Source organism: Herpailurus yagouaroundi, unplaced genomic scaffold, assembly GCF_014898765.1.
Source record: "Herpailurus yagouaroundi ecotype Mexico unplaced genomic scaffold, PumYag 77, whole genome shotgun sequence".
NCBI lineage: Eukaryota > Metazoa > Chordata > Mammalia > Carnivora > Felidae > Herpailurus > Herpailurus yagouaroundi.
This window is the reverse complement of record NW_024412388.1, coordinates 17,661,447-17,684,241: the sequence shown is the minus strand read 5'-3', so window position 1 is coordinate 17,684,241 and position 22,795 is coordinate 17,661,447. Positions and strand designations below refer to the sequence as shown.

General features: G+C 48.2%; 2 protein-coding genes and 1 long non-coding RNA gene across 4 annotated transcripts; 1 reads left to right on the top strand and 2 right to left on the bottom strand.

Moving 5' to 3' along the window:
- Nucleotides 1–645: 645 nt before the first annotated feature.
- Nucleotides 646–5,216, bottom strand: RPL11 (ribosomal protein L11). The gene is made up of 6 exons (XM_040464698.1): nucleotides 5,128–5,216; nucleotides 4,205–4,355; nucleotides 2,682–2,788; nucleotides 2,321–2,452; nucleotides 1,155–1,265; nucleotides 646–724 (listed from the first exon to the last, which is right to left on the bottom strand). Exons 1-6 carry the CDS (start codon nucleotides 5,131–5,133, stop codon nucleotides 695–697), a joined length of 537 nt encoding a protein of 178 aa, XP_040320632.1. The 5' UTR covers nucleotides 5,134–5,216; the 3' UTR covers nucleotides 646–694.
- Nucleotides 5,217–5,226: 10 nt separating this feature from the next.
- Nucleotides 5,227–16,976, top strand: LOC121023064 (uncharacterized). 2 transcript variants are annotated; one of them, XR_005787229.1, is made up of 4 exons: nucleotides 5,227–5,481; nucleotides 7,927–8,056; nucleotides 15,957–16,065; nucleotides 16,173–16,976. It is a non-coding gene; the product is annotated as an uncharacterized LOC121023064 (long non-coding RNA). The 2 variants fall into 2 exon arrangements; XR_005787228.1 differs by lacking the exons at nucleotides 15,957–16,065; nucleotides 16,173–16,976 and adding an exon at nucleotides 9,649–9,736 and having other exon boundaries at nucleotides 5,283–5,481.
- Nucleotides 7,124–19,189, bottom strand: LOC121023061 (elongation factor 1-alpha, somatic form-like). Its single transcript, XM_040464709.1, has 7 exons — nucleotides 18,852–19,189; nucleotides 15,588–15,767; nucleotides 15,193–15,489; nucleotides 11,637–11,787; nucleotides 11,294–11,550; nucleotides 9,543–9,777; nucleotides 7,124–7,980 (listed from the first exon to the last, which is right to left on the bottom strand). Exons 1-7 carry the CDS (start codon nucleotides 18,993–18,995, stop codon nucleotides 7,859–7,861), a joined length of 1,386 nt encoding a protein of 461 aa, XP_040320643.1. The 5' UTR covers nucleotides 18,996–19,189; the 3' UTR covers nucleotides 7,124–7,858.
- Nucleotides 19,190–22,795: the final 3,606 nt, after the last annotated feature.

Below are 22,795 nucleotides of genomic sequence, written 5' to 3'. Positions count from 1 at the left end.
TATTCTAGACATATTAAACTTTAATCTTTAACCTCTGAGGGCTATCACTTGCCACCATGATACAATTGAGAAACTGAGGCAGAGATTAACTAGTTTAACATAGTGGATAAAAGGGTGGACAGGGAATCATATCCAATTTGGCTCAAAGACCGTTCTCTTCTCTGCTTATATTGCCTTAACAACCCTATACATTCTCATTTTAAAGGAAAACTGAATCTGAACAGTTAAACCAAAATTTAATCCCAAGCATCACACCAAAACCTGTGATTTCCTTCAACAGATATAAGTGCTGGTATAATTTCTAGTGAAGAGCAGAATTATTGCATAGAGGGAGCTTCCTGAAACATGGGAGCCCTGCATCCCACCTTTAACCAAGGCTCTATATTCAAACCCCAGCCCCAATCATACCCTCCCCTCTAACATCAGTTTCCACGTGACTACCGTACCACCACCACAGCCTAATAACAAGGGTATGGTGAGCACAGGCAATGCTGCGAAACTCAGGCTTCGATCTGCCAGGAAACACTGGCATCCAGAGGACGACAGGGTTGTTACCAGCTATTCCCATTGAAGCTTTAAGTGGCTTGAGGTCCAGGGACTTGAATATGGCCAGGCTCCTTTCACAGAACACACAACAGTAATATATACATTTCACTGAAAAGTTTTTATTGGCCTTTTGGATAGAAACGGGAATTTATTTGCCAGGAAGGATGATCCCATCATACTGAAAGAGAAGAGATTTTATTTTTTCACAACAGGAGGCAACAGCAAAGATTGCAGCAATGGCTAACGTTTGAGACTCCAAATCTGACACATGAATTCAGCTCTGAATCCCACATCCCTTCTAGACTGAACAGGAAACTGGCCAGTTTTAACAACTACTACATTGTGCTCAAACTGTGCTTGACCTTGAGAAAAGGGGGCTCCTATTAAAGCCATATTCCTCCCCTCCCAACGACCTGCATTTATGGGGGTGGGGAGAAAGCCTGATTCTGGGTGTTCAAACCACCAACCCTGGAAGCCCACGTTTGCCAAGTTGCCCAAATATACTACCTTTAAAGAAACTACCCACCAAATGGTGCTGGATTTTGCACCCCCAAATCCCAACTCCAACACCACATTCCACCACTTCACCTGAGATAAATCAGCTTTACCTTCTGTTGGAACCAGCGCATGGCCTCCTCTTTGCTGATTCTGTGTTTGGCCCCAATGCAGCCTGTCCTGCGCTTCTTGTCTGCGATGCTGAAACCTGGCCTACCCAGCACCTGTCCCAGGAATAACCAACAGTCACCTAGCCAGCTCAGAGTCAAGAGTACACGGACAAGACTCACACATTTGAGACTGATCATCAAGAGTCATTTGGTGGCCCCAGCGAATTCTGGAGCAAGAGACCCATGATCTCAGGGTCTGATAAAACTGTTAGCAGCATCCAGGACAACATACCACACTTTAAATCTGCTTTGGAGGCTGGAACTTGCAAGCACCTCCCACCCTCCCTGCCTGACTTCCAATGGTAGCTAAGGATTCTCCACCATCGCTCCCCAGTCTCCAAAGCACATTTTTAAAAGAACATTAAATTAAAAAAAAAAAATCTTACTATAATATATACATTATAGAAAATTTCAGATTCTGAGAAGCACAAAGAAATAGTTATTCGTTTTTTCTGCTTCAGTTCAAAAGTGCTTCTTAAAGTCTTGCTTCTCCCAAACTTCCTGTGATCACCTGATTCTCCTTAGCATTTGGATATTCAAATCTAATGCGGGTGCTGCCATTACTCAGGTTCCACACTAGTCAGGACTTCTGGTTTTTGCTATTTAGTTTCATGGTTGGACAAACACACAAATGGTCATTTGTACATTGAAATCCCTATCCTGACTGAGCAAACAGCCACATCACCAAACATGTATCTACGTCCTCTGGATGGAAGCCACCCTACCTTGGAAATGGAAGGAAGGAGCTGGGAAAGAGCGGCCTTAGTTAGCACAGCCAACCCACACGCCAAATACAGCACCAGAACTCACTCAAATTTTCAATTCAGTGGGTGGAATAGTTCCTTCACCAGCCTCTAAGTCGTAATGGTGCTTGTTAGATCCTAGACCATAATCTTCACAATAGCAGCATCCTGTCTATCTAGCTCAGTGTTGTATTCCTACACCTGCCACAAATGAGGCACATCTTCCCAAGGGGGACAACACAAAGCAGACAACACTCAAAGCTTCAATCCAACATCGTAACATCAAGATAGCACATACGAAATAAAGGAGTAGGCAGAGTCTACTCTCCTCACAGACCAGGAGTGGAAAAGATTAAATATCCATACCACATAGAAGTCCAGGCCATAGATACCAATGCTTGGGTCATATTTGATCCCCAGATCGATGTGCTCCTGGATCCCAAAACCAAAGTTTCCAGTATCGGAGAAGTTATTTTTTCTTAACTCATACTCTCGCACCTAAGGAGAAAAATGCAATTACACCCCGTGTCAACTCAAATTCTCGCAGAATTACTAGCTTAGTCCACAACACTCAGCACCCCAGAGATACAATTCGATTAACCTGACCATGGATAAAATCTTATTTTCCCACAACACAAATACGTCACAACTGTAGATTTCGTAGAACTTTCCCAACATGTAAAGGGCACAGGAAAACCCAGAGAAATCATTCAGAGATCAGCCTCACCTTTAGACCTTTCTCCAGGATTTCTTCTGCCTTGGCCCCACGGACCGTGCAGTGGACAGCAATCTTTTCATTTCTCCTGATACCAAAGGATCTAACGGTGTATCTAGCTGCAGGTAGGGAGGAACAAGGAGTCAGGTATCACACGTCCACCCCACTCACCTCTTCCCCAGAACATCATCTCCAGGTCTAAGAGACATGAAGCATCCATCCACATCCTAAGTGGTGGCATTCTAACCGGTGTCACCCACACCTGTTTCATCCTTAACACAGAAAATAGATTTTCTAATTCCAAGTCACTCAGTCGTAACTTCAGCAACTAAGAGCTTCCAAGTCATAATGTCGAAGTCTCAGGAGGGGCCAAGTACACGGCCAGAATAGGCCACTAGAAAGGAGTATGACCATTGTGTTCTAAACAAAACATTATTGATGGTAGCTAACATTCTCTAAAGTCTTATTGTAATACCCTCCTATCACAGATGAAGTTCTGGGAGGTTAATGTGCCCCAAATAAGAGGCAGGCTCTGTACCCATGAACTTGCCATATTCCAGCATCCTAAAGCAATGAAACTTCAAAAACAAAAAAATCAACACAATGATAGTATCTACACTGGGCGTGGCAGGCAGCAGGCATTTCACACAATTCATTCACACTATCACAAGCTTATTAACATCCCCTTCAGGCCAATGAGGAAACTGAGACCCAAAAAGGCCAAAGTCAGACCAGCAAGTGATGGAGCTACGAGCTGAACCCCATTAGTCTAGGTACACAACTCTGTGTTTTACATTATTTTTTTAAAAGTTTATTTATTTTGAGGGGCGCCTGGGTGGCTCAGTCGGTTAAGCGTCTGACTTCAGCTCAGGTCATCTCACGGTCTGTTGGTTCTAGCCCAGTGTCGGGCTGTGCCGACAGCTCAGAGCCTGGAGCCTGCTTCAGATTTTGTGTCTCCCTCTCTCTCTGCCCCAATCCCGCTTGCACTCTCTCTCTCTCAAACATAAACATTAAAAACAAACAAAGCTTGTTATTTTGAGAGACAGTGCCAGTGAGCACGCGCATAGCAGGGGCGGGGCAGAGAGAGGGAGAGAATCCCAAGCAGCACATGGAGCGCAACGCAGGGCTCAATTTCACGAGATCATGACCTGAGCAGAAATCAAGAGTCCACCACTTAACTCACTGAGCCACCCAGGTGCCCCACACAACTCTGTTCTTAACGTAGCCCCTAAATTCTAAATGTGAATCAAGCCAAATACCATTTACTGTATTCCCAACATTTCCACTCTGCCTGTAAAATCTCTCCCTGGACCAGTCCTAGCTTCATCCCTCCTAACTTAAAAACCTGGTATCCCAACACCAAAACCAATTTTGAAACGAGGATATGTCTGGAGTACTGTAGGAAGCTAATGCTTTTGAGGGATACCAACTGTCACTTGCAAAACGGGGCCCTCAACGGGCTGGAAACCAGGTAAATTAGGAAACACCCAGGCATACTCGGCCACCGGCCCTCTCCCCTGACTGCCACTGCTCACCTTTGGAGAACACAGGGGTCTGGCCTGTGAGCTGCTCCAGCACCTTGGCTGCCCTGGTCAGTCTGTCTCCACTCTCCCCCACACAGATGTTGAGGCAGAGCTTGCGGATGCGAAGTTCCCGCATGGGGTTCTCCTTTTCACCTTGATCCTGCTGCAACACGGGAAGCGCAGCAGTCAACACACAACCCCGCCACAGCTGCGAGTCCAGCATTTGGATACACAGCATTACCGATCTCTGCTCACCCCCATTCCTAACGAAGGCCCTAAGGGTTCAAAAAAGTCTGGGAGGCACCAAGGCAGGCAGCTCGGGATCTGGTCTCTTCCTCGACGCACGGAATGGGTGAATGGAAACTCAGCACGGGTATCGGGAGTTAAAATTACAGGCAGTGGATGAAGCCCAAGGGACTCAACGTGTAAGGTGTCGGAGCGCGTCCCCATTACAAAGCTAATGGGGGAGAAAATTGAATTGAAAAGCTGGGGAAACGGGAAACACGTGGTTGTGCGACGTCCCCGTTGCGTTCCGAAGCAGCCCAGCGGCTGCGGCAGAAGGCGAGCGCCTTCCCCAAGCGGACAAACAGGCTGAGGTTCCCCAGCGCCGGGGAGGTCTCAAGTCCTCAGAACGGGCAACAGGTCCTGACACCGCGTGCCAGCCCCTCCGTTCGCTCCGCTCGCCCTCCCTGCAGCCTACGGGCTATGCTTCTGAGCCCTCTCGGCGCCTGCTCCGAGCCCGCTCCTGAGAGAGCGCAGGGGAGGCGACAGGGTTCAGCTCCGCGCCCTGCGCCCGCATGGCTCTGCCAGTTTCGGCACGGCCAGCACTGCGGGCTCCCTTCTCCTCCGGCCGCGGACCAGGCAGCTCCCGCGGGCTCGGCCGGCCGTGGATGAAGGCGGATGAAGGGAAGCAAACCGAGGGCTCAGCTACTCACCGCCATGGTGAAGGACAGGAAGAGAAAGTGGAGCTTCCGGCCCAGGGCCTTATGGGTCAGGAGGCGGGCTCTTTTCCCAGGCTAAAGGGAGAGCTGAGGAGGAGCAGGAGGGGCCCGAGCGACGCGACGCAGCGTCCGGCGAGGCCTGGTGGGCGCTGCCGGCAGCCGCGGGCGACGCCGGCAGACCCCCGGGACCTGGGTTTTCCAAAAGCGGTTTTTAAAACTCCCGAACGGACTTTTCATTGAGCTTCCGGCCTCCGTTGACGCTCTTCCCTCCCCCCAGTCTCCGGACCTGGTGGTTCTTGCCTGATGAGACTTCCAGAACTACATGAAATCAATTATGCAAACTGTGAAGTAAAAATTTTATTTTATTCGGTAAAAATGTAAACAAATGGAATGTATACAATTAGAACAGTGGTGGCTTAAGAGTCCTGAGCTGTGGAGACAGGCAGCTGTGCTCCTATCTTGGCTAGCTCATCGCTATGCGACCCAGGGCAGGTTACCAATTAGACCTCTTTCAGCCTCAGTTTCCCTCGGCTTTAAAATGGGTACCTAGGGGCGCCTGGGTGGCTCAGTCGGTTGAGCGTCCGACTTCAGCTCAGAGCATGATCTCGAGGTTCGTGGGTTCGAGCCCCGCGTCGGGCTCTGGGCTGACAGCTCAGAGCCTGGAGCCTGCTTCCGGTTCTGTGTCTCCCTTGCTCTACTCCTCCCCCCCCTTCCTCTCTCTCTCCTTCAAAACCAAACGTTAAAAAAAATTAAAAGATAAAATGGGTACCTACATCATATGCGGTTGTTGTGAAAATCAAAGGTAATTGCATAGGGCACGCAGTAAGCTTGCAATACGAGGTTGCTCTTTTTTTTTTTTTTTAATTTTTTTTTCAACTTTTTAAATTTATTTTGGGGACAGAGAGAAACAGAGCATGAACGGGGGAGGGGCAGAGAGAGAGGGAGACACAGCATCGGAAACAGGCTCCAGGCTCCGAGCCATCAGCCCAGAGCCTGACGCGGGGCTCGAACTCACGGACCGCGAGATCGTGACCTGGCTGAAGTCGGACGCTTAACCGACTGCGCCACCCAGGCGCCCCCCGAGGTTGCTCTTAATATAAACCCACTATTAGCCGAGCAAACTTACACACCCCGCCCCCCCAAAATGTGTTAGACACGGTGTATAGTCAAGAGTCAACCTGCAGTCACAAAAAGGGCTTGCAAGATCGGTCTCTGACGAAGGCTCCGATCGCAAACAGTAATAGAGCTTCTTGGTTTACACTAAATCCTCAACATCGGGACTCAAGGGGCTGCCAGGATCCACAACGGAGGTAGAATCTCGAATCAGTTTCTTTAACAGGAATAAATGGACAGAAGGCTTTGGTGGCAAAAGAGACAAGCCTATCTCTGCTGCCATAATTCCCTTCTCCCACTGCTACAGGGGAGGTAAAATCCCCCAGGCTCTCCTTGTTTCATCCAGTAGGGTCAAAGGGGACTTCTGGGAAGCTGGGTTGAGGGAGGAGAGTAAAAAGACCCCTCGTCCCCCTCCCCCCCATCAGTCACCCCTGCACCCTTGAGCTTCCTCCAAGCACCCACTAGCTAGCTCAGAGCTGAGGGCTCAGTCAAACCTCTCAGAAGCCAAACCAAGGGAGGGGCGGCTCCAAAACTTGGAATAAAGAGACAAGATAGCTTAATGCAACACATGATCCGGGATTTTCTTTTGCCGTGAAGCATGTTTTTGGAGTAACTGGTGAAATCTGAGTTAGACCTGCAGATTTCAGAAGTGGACCCATGTTAATTTAACACCCTCATTCTGATCACTTTACCTTGGTTATATCAGAATATTCTTTTGGATTTAAGAAATACACCTGCAGCATTTGCTGTAGATGGCCATCATGTCTGCAGATCACTCTCAAATAATTCAGGGAAAAATGTGGTAAATAGGATTTGGGGATTCTGGGTGAAAGAAACGTGGGGTTTCTTGCAGCTTCGTAACTCTAAAATTGTCAAGCTGAAGTTAAAATAACCCGAGGGAGACATGTACCCTGCAGATCTAAAACAGAGCTTGCCCTACAAATCTCAGGGCTCACTCGCCCCCTGCCAACTTTTTTCCAACAGAACTTCTCCAGTTCTGGATAGTGCTATCCCAGGATAGTGCTCACTTGCCTCCAGTGCCCACACCATGTTAATGAGAGTAGCTAATTACCATGCCCAGCAAGTACCAGCTTGCTCAAACTTCAACATCCCTGTGGAGGCCGACATTGTTTTCCCATTTTACAGATGAGCGAGGCACACAGAAGTTTAGTAACTTTTATAGACACTAAAGTCAGGCTGTTTAACACTAGAGTCCTGTTCTAGGAACTGATGAACTTGGCCGGGGCCAAAAGCTGCCCTGGACTTTTCTCTTTACACCTTTTCCCCCCTGTGACCCCAGCTCTCTGGTTCTTGCACCAGTCAGGCACCAGAAGGAAAGCAAGGGGTAGAATTAGACTGAGCACCCCACCTGCTTCCTCCTTGCTCGCAGCATCAAGGCCAACAGAGGCAGGGGCAAAAAGTCTTGGTGTGCTTTATTCCCATGCCTCAAGCTCCTCAGCAAAAAGAAAACTGCATTAGCAGGGGGCAGGTTTAAGACAGTTAAGGCAAGAGAAGCGTAAGTCCAAGGCTTCTCCTTGAGCCCATTCTTTTCCAGCTGTGGCTCCTCCTGGGCTGCTCCTGGCCTGGAAAGGCCTGAAGTAGCTGTCACCACTCACTTCCTGGCCGCTTTCATGGCAGATTTGGTGACTTTGCCACCAGTTGCTGCTTTTTTCTCCACAGCCTTGATGACCCCAACTGCCACCGTCTGCCTCATGTCACGGACAGCGAAGCGACCTAGGACACAGGACATGAGGAAACAAATGGGGAATGCTACCAAGGCACGAGCTAGGACACTTGTACGGGAGGCCAAGTAAGTAATACCCTAAATTATACATATGAGTGCATTTAGTTTTCATGTCTCATAGATCTCTTATCTACTTTATAGTTGGGAAAGCTGGGGGAAAGAAGGAGATCACTCAGCTGTGATGGTTGAAAACCCAGAAAGTCTCAAACCAACACTTACATTCTTAGCCACTGGACTGTCATCCCATTTCCATAAGTAAAGGTCACAGGGAAAAACTTTGCTTTTGGTGCAACTCACCAACCTACCATACCGATGCTCCAGCTGCCAACCAGCTAGCTCTTTCTCTGTGTCCACCACAACAACCCACAGGACGGATCTCGTTTACATTCAACTGTGAATCTGGCAGATGCTTCTCTTAGGGGAGGGGAGTTCTTGAATGCTCTCTGACTTCAAGTGGTAGAGGGAAAGGCTTATGGCATCTGGCTTCAACCTCATAGTATTTTTGGCAGAGATAGGAAGTACTAAACCAGCTTTGTAAGATTCATGTGGCAGCCTCTGTGGCCTGCCTCTAAAATTAGCCTTTTGAAATTCACACCCTGGGAGACCCTGAAGGCTGGGACTTGTCTGTTTATAAATCTCTATCATCTGTGGGGGTGCCTGGGTGGCTCAGTCGGTTGAGCGTCTGACTTCGGCTCAGATCATGATCTCACAGCTCGTGAGTTCGAGCCCTGCATCGGGCTCTGTGCTGACAGCTCAGAGCCTGGAGCCTGCTTCCGATTCTGTGTCTCCCTCTCTCTGCCCCACCCCCCGCTTACATTCTGTCTCCCTCTCTCAAAAATAAATAAACGTTTAAAAAAATTAAAAAAAATCTCTATCATCTAGCACAGAATAGGCACTGTACAAAAGTGCCTACCCCCTATACGTTAGAGTTCAGAACATTCTAGGTTAATTGTTCAAACCTAGCCATGTATAATATACTTGGGGAATCTAAGAAACAGACTCCTAGGCTGCAGCCCTGACCAGGTGAATCTATCAGGGTCTGAGCCCCTGGGTTTAATAGGGTCCGTCGGTGGTTCTGATTATGCGCCAGGTTTGAAAACCACTGCACTAGAGAAGATGGAAAAAGAAGATCCCTAATAATCTCTGCTTTATTCACCTCCTCTGGATCAGAGTGTCTTAAATCGATATGCATCCCGATTACCTGGGGATATTGTTAAACCGCAGACTTGAGTTCAGCAGGTCTGGGTGGGGCCTGAAGCTCTGCATGTCTAACCACCTCCCAGGGAATGCCCATGCTGCTAGTCCACGGACCCTGCTTTGAGTAACAAGGGCTCTAAAGTGGCCCCTGCCTTGCTGTATGACACTAGACAAAAACCATTTTCCTTTTGTTGTTGTTGTTGTTGTTGTTGTTGAGCCCCTCTAACCTGGAACTCAGGTCCTTCTAACCAGGTTCTGCAACCTGGCTTGGATGTGACACATTGGCTAACTGGCTCCCTGGAGCCAGGAGGAGGATGGGGCAGCCCCTAGTGGGCCAGGTGCTGTCAGGACTTACCAAGGGGTGGGTACTCGGAGAAGCTTTCTACACACATGGGCTTTCGTGGGATCATCTGAACAATGGCCGAGTCCCCAGACTTTAGGGCTTTGGGATTATCTTCCAGCTTCTTGCCTGAGCGCCGGTCGATCTTCTCCCTGAGCTCTGCAAACTTACAGGCGATGTGGGCCGTGTGGCAGTCCAGAACTGGCGAGTAGCCAGCCGCAATACTGCCAGGGTGGTTGAGAATGATCACCTGGAACCCAGAGTGGGATGGGAGCCGGGAAGGGGATTAGCCAAGCATCCTCCAAAGGAGGCAGCCCTGACCAGCCAAGGGGTCAGGCCCCTTGGACACATTTTAAGTCATAGTGAGCATTTGAACGTTTATTGAGTATACCAAGTTCTGTGCTAAGTAGATCTCATGCATTCCGATTTAATTTTCACAGCAGAGAGCCTGAGTAACTTACCCATGATGGAACAGCAGGCAAGTGGCAGAGCTGGGGGTGAGTGACACTAAAACCAACACACTTGTACGTTATTTACGTACTACTTTTCCCCACCATTCAGAAGATGGATTATAATAGCAGCTAGCTAACTTGTTAGGTGACCTGTTGGCCCCAGGTCAGCTGTTTTACATATCACCGCCTCATTTAATGTTCCCAAGCTCACTACAAGGTAGCACCAGGCTCCACATGCACAAGTAAGAATGTGCCAGACTTTGCATCTAGAACAGCCTTCACATTCTAACTCTGGGCCAAGGAAACACCTGAGAGCTCTAACATACAGATTCCCAGGTTCCACCCATGTCTACTGCATCACTTCCCAGAACCACTGAGAAGAGTGTTAGGAATCTGCATTAAAAAATTATGAGGGTGGGGGGAGGCACCTGATGGTTCAGTCAGTTAAGCTTCTGACTTTGGCTCAGGTCATGATCTCACGGTTAGTGGGTTCGTGAGTTTGAGCCCTACGTCGGGCTCGGTGCTGGTAGCTTGGGGCCTGTAGACTGCTTCAGATTCTGTTTGCCCCTCCCTCACTTGTGCTCTGTCTCTCAAAAATAAATTAAAAAAAAATTTTAATGTTTATTTTTGAGAGACAGACCGAGAGTGAGTTGGGGAGGGGCAGAGAGAGGGAGACACAGAATCTGAAGCAGGCTCCAGGCTCTGAGCTGTCAGCACAGAGCCGGAGGCGGGGCTCAAACTCATGAACCATGAGATCATGACCTGAGCCAAAGTTGGGCACTCAACTGACTGAGCCACCCAGGCACGCCTGGAATCTGCATTTTTTTAATGTTTATTTTTGAGAGAGAGTGTGCGCCAAGTGCGCGTGCAAACGCAAGCAGGAGAAGAGCAGAGAGAGAGGACAGAGGATCTGAAGCGGGCACTGATAGCGAGCCGATGGAGATCATGACTTGAGCTCAAGTCCTAAGCACCAGGCGCTAAGTCCCAGCCACCCAAGCGCCCCAGGAGTCAGCATTTTTGTAACACTCCCCAGGTGATTCTAATCCACCTGGTTTGAAAACTGCTTTAAGACATCAAGACCATACTGTGGAAGCTAAGATCAGCAGAGTACATTGTTTAGTTAAAGGGCAAAGTAGCAAATAAGCTGCAATCAGGATCCTAACCCGGACAGTTGGACTGTACCTACACTGCAGACCAAGAGCCTAGCATGGAGCATATGCTCAGGGCCCACTTCCTGAATGACCCAGTGGGCCATTCTGCTCCCAGGACAGTGTGGCTGTCTCAGGAGGACACCCCTTAAATGGTCCTCCTCACCTGGGAGACGAAGCTCCCCACCTCTGAGGGCGGGTCATTCTTGCTGTCTCCTGCCACATAGCCCCGCCTGATGTCCTTCACCGACACGTTCTTCACATTGAAGCCCACATTGTCGCCGGGCAGGGCCTCAGCCAGGGCCTCGTGGTGCATCTCTACAGACTTGACCTCCGTGGTGATATTGCAGGGGGCAAAGGTCACCACCATGCCGGGCCTGAGGAAGCCTGTTTCTACCCGGCCCACGGGCACAGTGCCGATGCCTGGGGGACAGAGCAACCACAGCTGTCAGCAGCCAGACCTCCACGAGCCCCCAACCCCAAGCACCCCCAACACAGCATGTACTCACCCCCAATCTTATATACGTCCTGCAGAGGCAGCCGCAGGGGCTTGTTCACAGGGCGGGCAGGGGGCATGATGGAGTCTAGCGCTTCTAGCAGGGTCATGCCCACCATGTTTCCTTCCTTCCTGGTGATCTTCCAGCCTCTGAACCAGGACATCTGGAAAAGCCACCAAATGTGCAGCTCACTTAGGCTAGAGGGAGCCTGTCCCAGGTGCCAAACTGGTTTTAACATGAGACTTCAAGCAATTTTTTAATGCATTTTGAGCCTCAGCTTCCTCATCTATGAAACGTATCCCCACCTACCTTGCAGGCTCAAGTAAAACACAAAGGCCACATGCAATCCACCAAGCACAATGTTCGACATGTACTAAACACCCACTAAGTGGTGGCCATTCCTCTAAATCTTGTAGTTGTTGCCCAACTTGAGCCAATATTTTTAGGAAGCAGAGATTCCTAGAGTCTGATTAGCTCTTGGGTCTCATTCCATGTTGTCATTCCACAGATGGGGAAACAAAGGAGCAGAAAAAAACATACAGCAGAATTAAGTAAGCATCAGGAGCGAGAATGAAGATACAACTCAAATACTCTAACACTTACACCTTCTGAACACTAGATATTCCCCAACATCTTAGGCCAGGAGAGCGTTATTGAGTGTGAGGCCTTCTAAAAGGATAACTAAGTATGACAGTACATCGTATGCATGCCTTTTAAGCAGACACTTTATTTACTTCTCTAAAAACCCTCGCCAAAGCTCATCAGAAACGTCATCTTTGCCTTCAGAGATGTATCAGTTAACTGGAAATCCAGGACAGAGGAGGTACAGAAAGAGCCAAGGAGGTTGATGTTAAAGGCCAAGTGAGCAACCAGCCATCAAGCGGCAGAGCTGATCAGCATGTGGCCTTAGCTCAGGCCTAAGGCAAACTGGTGGAATCCCAGTCACATTTCTCCTTTCCAGTCATAGACCCTTGAGAAAATCCCTAGGCTTTGAAATCTCAGTCTACCATCAGTGTCAAAGCAATAGCAGCCCTTACCTATTGATTAAAGGCAGGATATGGGAGAGGTGCCCTGGCCTTGGAATCACACACAACAATCTCTCAGTCCTTAGTGAGACTCTCAGAAGAGAGAGGAGCAGGGACTGCCGGGGGTGAAAGGGTCGGTAAGGGGGATCAGGGATGGCTTTGGTGGGTAGGGAAGAAGGCTCCAGTCAAGTAAGCCCTCTTCTGTGAGGGAGAAGCAGAGCTATGCAGCACAGAAGCCACACAGAACACGTCTGGCCTAATGGACTAAAAAATGGGTGACTCAAGGAATAAAGCTATAATTTCTATTAATACTCAACTCTAGTAAGCAGGGGGCGTGGGGTGGAAGGGAAGCAGGAGGCTTTGAAGAACTGTAATAAGCATTTTTATATAAATAATTCAAACGTAAAAAAAAAAAAAAGAACATTTCCTCTTTTTACAGAGGAATAATTGAGGATCAAAAGTAGGTTGCCCAATGCCCAAACAAGAAGTTGATAAGGAGGCCAACGCCCCACTCAAACAGAACCTCATTGTGAGGATAATCTCTTCTATTAGTTTGATGAACTTGGACACTAACTTGGCTCTATGCCAACTCAGAGGCCTGCATAATAAGCCTAGGAGGTCAGCATCACCCCCCATCTTAAAAATGGGGAAACTGATGTCTCCAATGTCACAGGTATTTCTTGAGAGTGGAGGCTAAATCCTAGATCTACTGTCTAGTCCACTGACTGCATGTTTTGTTCTTTTAGCATCTAGAACATACTAGATGTCCAATAAATGCCCGAAGGGACAAGAAGATAAAATCCCCTTATTTCACTAGCTGAACTATGTGCTGATACTTGGGGGATGGGCATCAAAGCTTTAGGTTTCTGTTCTATGGTCATTTTAGAAGAGCCCGCCTTCACCATCCAATATAGAAGAACTCTCTCATACCATGCCCCCCTCATCCTTAAGTTTTTCTTAGCATTTGTCATCATCCACTATATTACCACCCCCCTGTCTGTCCCACCCAAGACCCAAGACTGCAGTGCCACGAGCAGGGCTGGGTCTCATTCCCCACCACACCCTCAGCACCAAGGACAGTGCCCAGCATGCAAATGTTGAAGTACCATCCAAGTGAACACACTGCCAATGGTAGTTCTAATCTTTCCTAAGGACGGTTGGGCAATAGGTGTCAGAAGACTCTGAAATAATGCCTACCCTTTGTTTCAGTAGGAATTTATTCTAATTAAATTATCGACGACACATGCAAAGATTTATTTACCAAGATGATTATGGTGGTTTTTAACAAAACAAGAAACCATATTCTTGGAAGCTGGTGACCTTGGGCTACTATTTAACTACACTGTGTCCCAGTTTTCTTATTTTACATGGGAATAAAATGCGCTCTTCATGGGGTTGTGTCCATGTAAAGTGTTTAGTCTGGTGTCTGGCACATGGTAATTTCTCAAATACCATTTTCATTTCATAAGGATATGGCTAAACTGTACCTCTGATCTGCACTATAAAACACCCATTAAGTATTAAACAGGTTTAAATGGCAAAGAAGATTCTAAACAGAGTTTCTAGAAAAATCACATACAGCTTAAGTCCAGCTGTGAATATCTAGAAAGAATTGCATGAAAACCAGGTTATCTATAAGCTATGGGATTGCAGTTTATGCTTCATATCTACATAAAAGGCTCATTATAAAAGTAATGTCTAACATTTTTACAATCAGAAAAAGGTTCTGATATGTACATGTGGAGGAAACGGCTAAGAATCAAGTCAGTTATAGAAAAGGTAGGCTTTAGGCAGTATTAGTGATAGATAGCAGTTAGCATCTGAGCACCAACTGTATGCATGAACCCATGTGGAGTCTCTCACTTAATTCTCACAGTCCCATGAAAGGAGTCCTTAGGCAGAGAGTATTAATTCCTCTCTTACCCCTTTACTCTGGGTGAGGGAGAAAGCTGGGGCTTGAACCCAGGTCTGATGCCAGAACTAGACTTCTTTTGTAGGGAGACACTCATTTAAGAATTTTAAACTCTGTTAGGTGCCAGGATCCATGAACACAGTGACTATATCTTAGACACATTTATATCGCCCCCACACTTCCTAATCTGCCTTGAGAGGTAGCTTAGATGTTATAGGCATGGACTAGAATTCTAGACTCTGCTGGCACTGCTTAACAGAACTTTCTGCAAAGGTGGAAAATTCTGTAACTTCCCTGTCCAATATGGTAGCCCCATATGTTTGTTGGGCACTTGAAATGTAGCTAATACAACTAAGGAACTGAAATGATTTCATTTGGCTTAACTTTAATATTAATAGCCACATGTAACTACTACATTGTACAATGCAACTCTGTGCTTACTAGTTGTATAGTTTTGAGTAATCTCTGTTTATCTGTAAAATGGGGATCAAATTATGTAACCCTTGGGGAAGGAGACCCTGCACAGTGATTGGCCCATAAGCGTGCTAAAAATGCTGGTAATTCTAGGAGAAGCTCAAAGATTTGAGTGGGAATGTTGCATTGAATTGGTCCTGTCCCAGTCAGCTCTCACCTTGTTGCTGGGTTCTATCATGTTGTCTCCATGCCAGCCCGAGATGGGCACAAAGGCAACAGCCTCAGAGTTGTAACCGATCTTCTTGATATAGGCCTTCACCTCCTTGCTGATCTCCTCAAAGCGTGCACTACTGTAAGGAGGCTCCGTGATGTCCATCTTATTGACTGCCACGATGAGCTGCTTCACACCCAGCGTATAGGCCAGCAGTACATGCTCACGGGTCTGCCCATTCTTAGAGATGCCAGACTCAAACTCACCTACACCACTTGCCACAATCAGCACAGCGCAGTCTGCCTGGCCCAAGTGACAGGGGCAAGAAGGCCCAGCTCAAATTTGGCCTGGGACACCCACTGCCCACCCCCAAAGCAGAGCCAAGACAACTCTAGTGGTACCTGTGAGGTGCCTGTGATCATGTTCTTGATGAAGTCACGGTGACCTGGGGCATCGATGATGGTGATGTAGTATTTTTTGGTCTCAAACTTCCACAGGGAGATGTCAATGGTGATGCCACGTTCCCGCTCTGCCTTCAGCTTGTCCAGTACCCAGGCGTACTTGAAGGAACCTTTGCCCACCTGGTCCAGGAATAGGAGGGAAGACCCCAGGGTCACCCCTGTATCCAAAGCTGCCCATGAACCAAGAAAGAAGTTCCCAAATGAGTTGAGAGTGAGAGGGATGGTAACAGGGCAGTCAGTGTATGGAGATGCCTTTGAATCTTTCAAACAATAGAATTTATTACTTATATAATTAATTTTTTCTTTCAGAGCATGTTTTAAAGTCAGAGTGACGCAGGGCCAAATGACAGAGCGCCTAGGCAGGCATGTGGACCACTGGCACATGGTCAGCAAGCCCTCAATCAGTAGTAGCAAACACGTAAGTAATTCTGACCATGGGCTCAGTGCTATTTTAAGCATTTAACATGGGTTATCTCATTTAATCTCCCAACAACTCAGTGAAGTTTTATTATCTTCATCTTGCAGATAAAGTAACAGAGAAATTAACTGACTGGCCCAAGATCATATAATTAATAAACAGCAGAGTCAGGATTTGAACCCAAAGCATCAGACTCCAGTTCAAACTCTCAACCACTACCTTATGTTAAAGGTTAAACCAGTATCTATGGCTGATAATTACTCATGACACCCTGGAAAAGTTGAGCTTCTTTCAGCACTGGTGAAAATGAGACTACCTAAAGGTGGTGGCATATTCAAGTTAGCATGCTTGTTCAGGGAATACTCTACCACTTGCCAGCTCACGGGACCTGGGCATCTGTTCATTTTAGCTCTAATTAGAGGGCAGAGTAGAGAACAAGAAAGACCAGAGACCAGGTGGCACCCCCCAAGAACACTAATTAGGTTATTAAAAGATAGAATTAGAACCCAGGTGTCCTAACTTTTGTCACTGTAGGAACGTCTATAAAATCCATTGTAGTTTAGAATATTTATTAGATAAGCAGCTATCAAAGAGTGGTCCGGAGACCCTGATACCTTTTAGAGTTTGCAAGGTCAAAACTGTTGTTTATATATGAAGACATTATTTGCCTCCCCCGCCCTCACTCTCTCACCATTGTGTAGTCTTTTCTAGAGGTTACATGACATGTGAAATCACAACAGACTGATTGCAGAAGGTGGGAATCCAGCTGTCTTCTATTAAGCCAGGCGTTAAAGCTATCAGCAAAAATGTAAAACAGTGCCACCCTCCCAACATTTTTTGTTTTGGAAAATAGTTAAGTATCACACTTTGTATGAAAAATATGTTAACATATTAAGAGCTTATTACTATTATTTTTAAGTGAATTAAGCATTTTTTGAGAGAGAGAGCACACATACATGCAAATGGGGAAGAGGAGCAGAGGGAGAGAGAATCCCAAGCAGGCTCCCCACACTCAGCTTGCAGCCCTACACAGGACTCAATCCCACAACCCTGGGATCATGACCTGAGTGGAAATTAAGAGTCAGACACTCAACCGACTGAGCCACCCCAGGCACCCCAATGAATTAAGCATTTTTACACTTGATCTTAGCCAAAAGGCCGAGAAGCGATGAATTAAGCATTTTTAAAACCTCACTTTCAAATTTGAATATCATAAATATATAATTCACATAAACTCCTTTGGGTGGCTTTAAGAATGTAAAGAGTTCTTGAGACCAGAAAGTTTGAGAACCACTGCATCAGACCATTTGTTTTTTTTCTATAACTCTGGTTATGCTTCTGTCATATTGACTGTGGACCAGTCTCTTTCTCAAAGCTCTAAAACTTTCCTTAGCAGCCCCTGGCACATAAGCGCTCCCACATCCAACTATACCCAAGGAAGCCACGATTAGGAAAATAGCTGATGGCACTGACTTAGGACCGATTGCTTTCTCTTTTCCATCTGTTTATACCTTTACAGCAGCTGGTTCTACAGACTATTCCCATCTTGTCTGATGCTTTTTCAACTCTAAGGTTTTCCACCCACCTCCCTGGGTCTCCCTTCTCATTCCCCTGCATGGGCTCTTTCTCCACCCATCCCAGGACTCTGTCCCACATCCTTTCCCACAGCGTGTACCCAGCTCACTCCCGTGGTTTGGTTTCTGTCTTGAGCTCTGGACTCCAAGACTCAGCTGCCCTCCTGGACATCAGCACAGAAAGCCCTGTGGACACCTCAAATTTCACACATCTAGAGCAGACTCCAGACCAGCTCTGCTCCTGATATTCACCAATCTTCCAGTTTCCAAAGTGAGAAACTTGGGGCTCACCCTCAGCTCTTCTTCCTCCCTTACCCCCTTCCCTAGAGCTAACTCCTAAGTTCTGTGGATTCCCCAACTCCAAGTCCCTGGACTCCATCCATTACTCTCCATGCCATGCCCACTGCTGCCGCCTGAGCCCAGGCCACCATCTTTGCTCCTGTGGGTCAGGAGCAACAATCTCCCAACTGGCTTCCCAGCCCCCACCGTTGGGCCCTTGGGCCTGTTGTCCCCGTGTTGCAGCCAGTGTGCTTTTTCTGAAAAGATACTGTCTGATTCTTGTCACTCGCGTGCTTGAAACCCTTTAGTGGCTGCAGGGAAAGTGGCCAGGCTCTTTACCAGGGCACTCAAGGCTTGCATCCCCTGTCCTACCAGGCAATGACTCTCCACCTGAGGTGTACTACACCTGCTGTTCCAATCTCCTGGCGGCTCACGGACACCTGCCCCATTTCCTCAAGGCTCAGAGGAGGTTTCTTCCTCGGGGAAGCCTTCAGGGCCTCTCAGGACTCGTTCATTGTCCCTGACTGGGCTTCCTACAGCACCCACACGGTTGCAGAGCTTATCGTGTAACAGGAGGGTGTGTGACCAGGAGTTTCTAGGGGGCAGTGCTTGCCAAGTTCAGCATTGTATCCAGGGCCCTGAGGTCCATGGCAGAAGCATGGCAAATAAATCCTTTCCCCTCTTAAATGGCAGCTTTACCTTCTGAGAGACAGCATGGCATCTGTGTCACGCTGAGATTTAAACCTTGGTGCCATCCCCAGGCAAGCGCTGTCACCCTTTGGAGCCTCATTTGTCTCACCTGGAAAGTGGCAGCCACACCACCTGCCTGGCATGATTGAGCAGGAAAGCGCCTACCAGCCCACAAGAGGCATCCCTCCCAGGGAAACCAAGGCTGGAAAGGAGGGCAGGGAGGCTCAGATAGAGCAGCCTCACCTCCGCGGCCTCCTTCTCAAACCTGTCGATGGTCCTCTTGTCGATGCCCCCACATTTGTAGATGAGATGCCCTGTTGTGGTGGACTTGCCCGAATCCACGTGGCCGATGACCACAATGTTGATGTGGGTCTTCTCTTTGCCCATGCTGGGAGCTGCTCAGAGAGAGGAGAGGTGTGCTCAGTGCATGAACTGACTGCCTCCTGCCCCAGACTCAACTTCCTTGGGACCGGGCCAGCTCAGCCGGCCAAGGGTGAGGTAGAAAAGGAAATCAGTTCGCCGAGGGGGCAGAGAAGGGGCCTTTCCCACACCTCACACCTGAGGATGCTCTGGTCTCTCCCCCGGCCCCAAGGAGGACATGCCTACCTCCAGAGCCCGGAGGAGCCCCCTGGTACCTCCTCACACCTAGAACAGACCAACGGGCACTGGGCCCCACCTCCTTTTACGGAGGACTTCTCAGGCCCGCCCCTGAAATCCCGTGTCCCTATTGGCTGGCCGGGATGTGTGGGAAAAACACACACCCATCTCACAGGGGGTGGGCTCTCCCTCTCCAGGTTGGGAGGAGGATGAGCCTGCTGCGCACCCAAAGGAAGCTCCTCTGGGCTTTGAGATGCTGATTGATACCCCATTCCCACCACCTCTAGGACGCTAAAAGCGGGCCAAGGGTCAAAGGCAGGCCTGGGGTGGGAGGTGGTCCCTGGTAATCAGGCCTGTGTGTTTGGGGGGCCGGGGAGCATGCATAGGAAAGGGTGGGGAAGAGAAGGATCAAGTGGCTGGAGCTCTAATGTTTTACCTATCTGCCTCCTGGATCTTCTTGGGCCTCAAGAACCACATGGATTAAAAAAAAAAAAAAAATTTTTTTTTTAAATTTTAAGTAGGCTCTGCACCCAATGTGGGGCTTGAACTCATGACCCTGAGATTAAGAGTCGTATGTTCAGGGCACCTGGGTGGCTCAGTGGGTTAAGCATCCGACTTTGGCTCAGGTCATGATCTCGAGGTTCGTGAGTTTGAGCCCCGTGTCAGGCTCTGTGCTGATGGTGTGGAGCCTGCTTGGGATTCTCCATCTCCCTCTCTGTCTCTCTCTGCCATTCCCCCCACTTTCACATTCTCTCTCTCTCTCTCTCTCAAATAAATAAACTTAAAAACATCTTTAAAAAGAGTCACATGTCTGACCAACTGAGCCAGCCAGGTGCCCCTCTTAGGACAAACCACATGGATTTATCCCTGCCTCCGGCAGCCTGCACACAGCCTGACTTGTGGCAAACCCTGAGTGTGGTGAACAAACGCAGAATGGCCACTACCTTTAGGCCCTGAGCCCTGTACGCACCATCACTCTTATGCTACTGCTATTTCTACCTGGGACATGAGGAAAATGAGGCTCAGGAGCCGGATCCCTTGGGAGAAAGTAGCAGAACTCAAATTGACCCCAGAATCTCAGCCAGAGTCCAGCACTGCCTCTCAGTGAACTCGTGCCTGAATCACTCCCTGCTCATTTCTGTGGTCCCAGCACTGGGTCGTTGAATGAATATTTAGGGTAGGACATGGGAAGAAGATGAGCGAGAGGGGCCAGTCTCCCACACAGAAGGGCTGACCCCAGAATTGAAGATCAAGCTACCAGACTGTAGTCTGAGGCCGGGACAGTGCTGGCATCCTCCAGAACTTCTGGAGCCACCCGTACATCAGTTCCTGAGGAGTAGGCTCTGTGCCTGGAGACCAGTTAGATGCAGGGAAACGTGGCAGAAACAACAGGCTCCCGAGAAGGCCAACCTAATAGGATTAGAGTCTTGGCTCTGCCCCTCTCCCCCAGTGGCCCCTGAGTCCCTCTGAGCCTGGGTGTCCACTTACCTCTGAGTGTTGTGGTCTTTCAAGATCAGCTCCCACACTCATAAATCCTGATGATGCTGATGACCGGTCCTTTAAAAAAACTTATGACAAAGTAAAAACACATGGGGACGCTGTAACCACACGCCACAGATTAACCTGTTCTTACAACCAGGGCAGCTGGGAGCCTGGGGACAGCTGGAGGGTATTCTTACTGGCCCCTCATCTTTGGATACAGGTGGTGGTAGAGAAATGATTTGCGAGTGGTTGGATCGTGTAGCTAATTTCGCCTCCATCTAAGCCTGGCTTTTTGCTAGTTATGTGGCATCTTGGTGTGTTAGCAGTTTCTTAGCTGTAAGTCCCATGAGTTCGTAAAAGGCAAAGTGAACCCCGTGGGATGGTTGTGTGTATCACCCCTTCCGGGGACTCTCAGTTCCTGCTTCTGAGGATCTGTGGAGCATTGGGAAGGAAACTGGCTTTGGAATCCAAAGACCAGGCAAGTCTCAGCTCTGCCACTTGGTGGCCTGCTCACCCTTCCTCCACCTCCTCTTCATTTTCACCGGGGCCGACCTTACTCTCCCTCTCTTCTTGCAGGACGGAGGGGAGCTTCCTCCCCATGGGCGGCAGCAGGACTCGCCAGAAGACCAGCAGGTCCCTCAGCAGCCCCACCAGCGCACAGCCCAGGCAGCTCTCAGTGCGTGGAGGGGCGCTCGGGAGCCAGGTCTGAGGGACTATCGGGTCTAGACAGCCCACAGAGTCACCAGGGTTCTAGAGGCAAAGGTATAAGGAAGGAATGAGTCGGGGGAGAAGGGAGGGTTCTAAGGGACCCTGAGCCATATAGAGACAACTTAAAAGAAGGCTTTGGAGCCAGAGAGACCTGAGTGGGAATCCTGGCTCCAGCCCTTGCTCGGTGGGCAATGTGGAGCAAGTTGGTTGCCTCTCTGAGCCTCGTGTGAAATGCAGATAATAATCCCAGCTCACATATATTGAGCACCTATCACATCCAGGTCTGTGCTGAGCCCTTTACATGCATTTTTCCACTTGCCCCTAGAAAACACCCTCTGAGGTAGGTAGTAATATTAATAACGGATCAGGGGATGAAGTCACAAAGGGTGGAGACATGATTGGCCCAGGCATTCTGAGAACACTTGAAATTATTATTTCACAAGGTTATGGGGAGATTAAATGGTATAATTTACATTTGTTAATTATTTTCACCAATGTTATAGGCAAAAAGGAGAGAGCTTAAAGCAATTTTGTTTTACATTTCCATAATTACCAAATACTTTTACAAAGTAATGGTCTTCTCTATATATTTGCTGGCATGGATTATCTATTTTTATCTTCTGATTCTCCATCTAGTGGGGATTTGTTGTCTACTCCTTTCCTGAGTGATCAGAAGGCTGCAAGCTGTAGGACTGTCCTGTTCAATATGGTAGTCACTATCCATATGTGGTGACTTAAATTTAGATTAATTAAAATTAAGTACAATTTAAAATTCAGTTTCTCAACTATAATGGCCATATGTGAAGTGCTTAAGAGCCTCCATATTGAACAGCATGGACGTGAAACATTTCTGTCATCACAAAAAGTTCTATCGGAGAGCACTGCTCTCAGAGAAATCAAGTCTGGCCTTCTGAAACCTTGAGATTGAACCATGAAGCCAGGAGCTCTGGTTCCAGGGCAGTCACTGATTAGCTGGAGTGCCTCTCAGAAAAACACATACCTCTGGACCCCATTTCTTCCCTATAAAATGTGGGAAGAGGTTAGACTAAGTAATATATGAATGTCTTTTTTTTTTTTTTTTGAGAGAGAGAGAGAAAACTAGTGGGGGGTAGGGGCGGGGGGGGGAGAGAGAGAGAGAGAGAGAGAGAGAGAGAAGGAGAGAGAATCCTAAGCAGGCTCCACATTCAGCATGGAGCCTGACATGGGGCTCGATCCCATGACCCTGGGATCATGACCTGGTCGAAATCAAGAGCTGGATGCTCAACTGACTGAGCCCCCCAGGTATCCCTGCATGAATGTCTTTTAAGCTCTGACCTTCTGGGCTCAATTCTGGGAGCTCTGGATTCAATTTCTGGTCATCTCTACACTAATCCCTTTGAGAACTCAAGCTTCTCAGTTGG

Coding starts and splice junctions, on each gene's coding strand:
- RPL11 (XM_040464698.1), bottom strand. Junction 1,266..2,320: donor ATGGCCTGGACTTCTATGTG/GTATGGATATTT, acceptor TTCCTGGGACAG/GTGCTGGGTAGGCCAGGTTT. Junction 725..1,154: donor TGCGCTGGTTCCAACAGAAG/GTAAAGCTGATT, acceptor CTTCTCTTTCAG/TATGATGGGATCATCCTTCC.
- LOC121023061 (XM_040464709.1), bottom strand. CDS start 18,995: ATGGGCAAAGAGAAGACCCACATCAACATTGTGGTCATCGGCCACGTG. Junction 11,551..11,636: donor GGACGTATATAAGATTGGGG/GTGAGTACATGC, acceptor TCTGTCCCCCAG/GCATCGGCACTGTGCCCGTG. Junction 9,778..11,293: donor TGGGGAGCTTCGTCTCCCAG/GTGAGGAGGACC, acceptor TCTGGGTTCCAG/GTGATCATTCTCAACCACCC.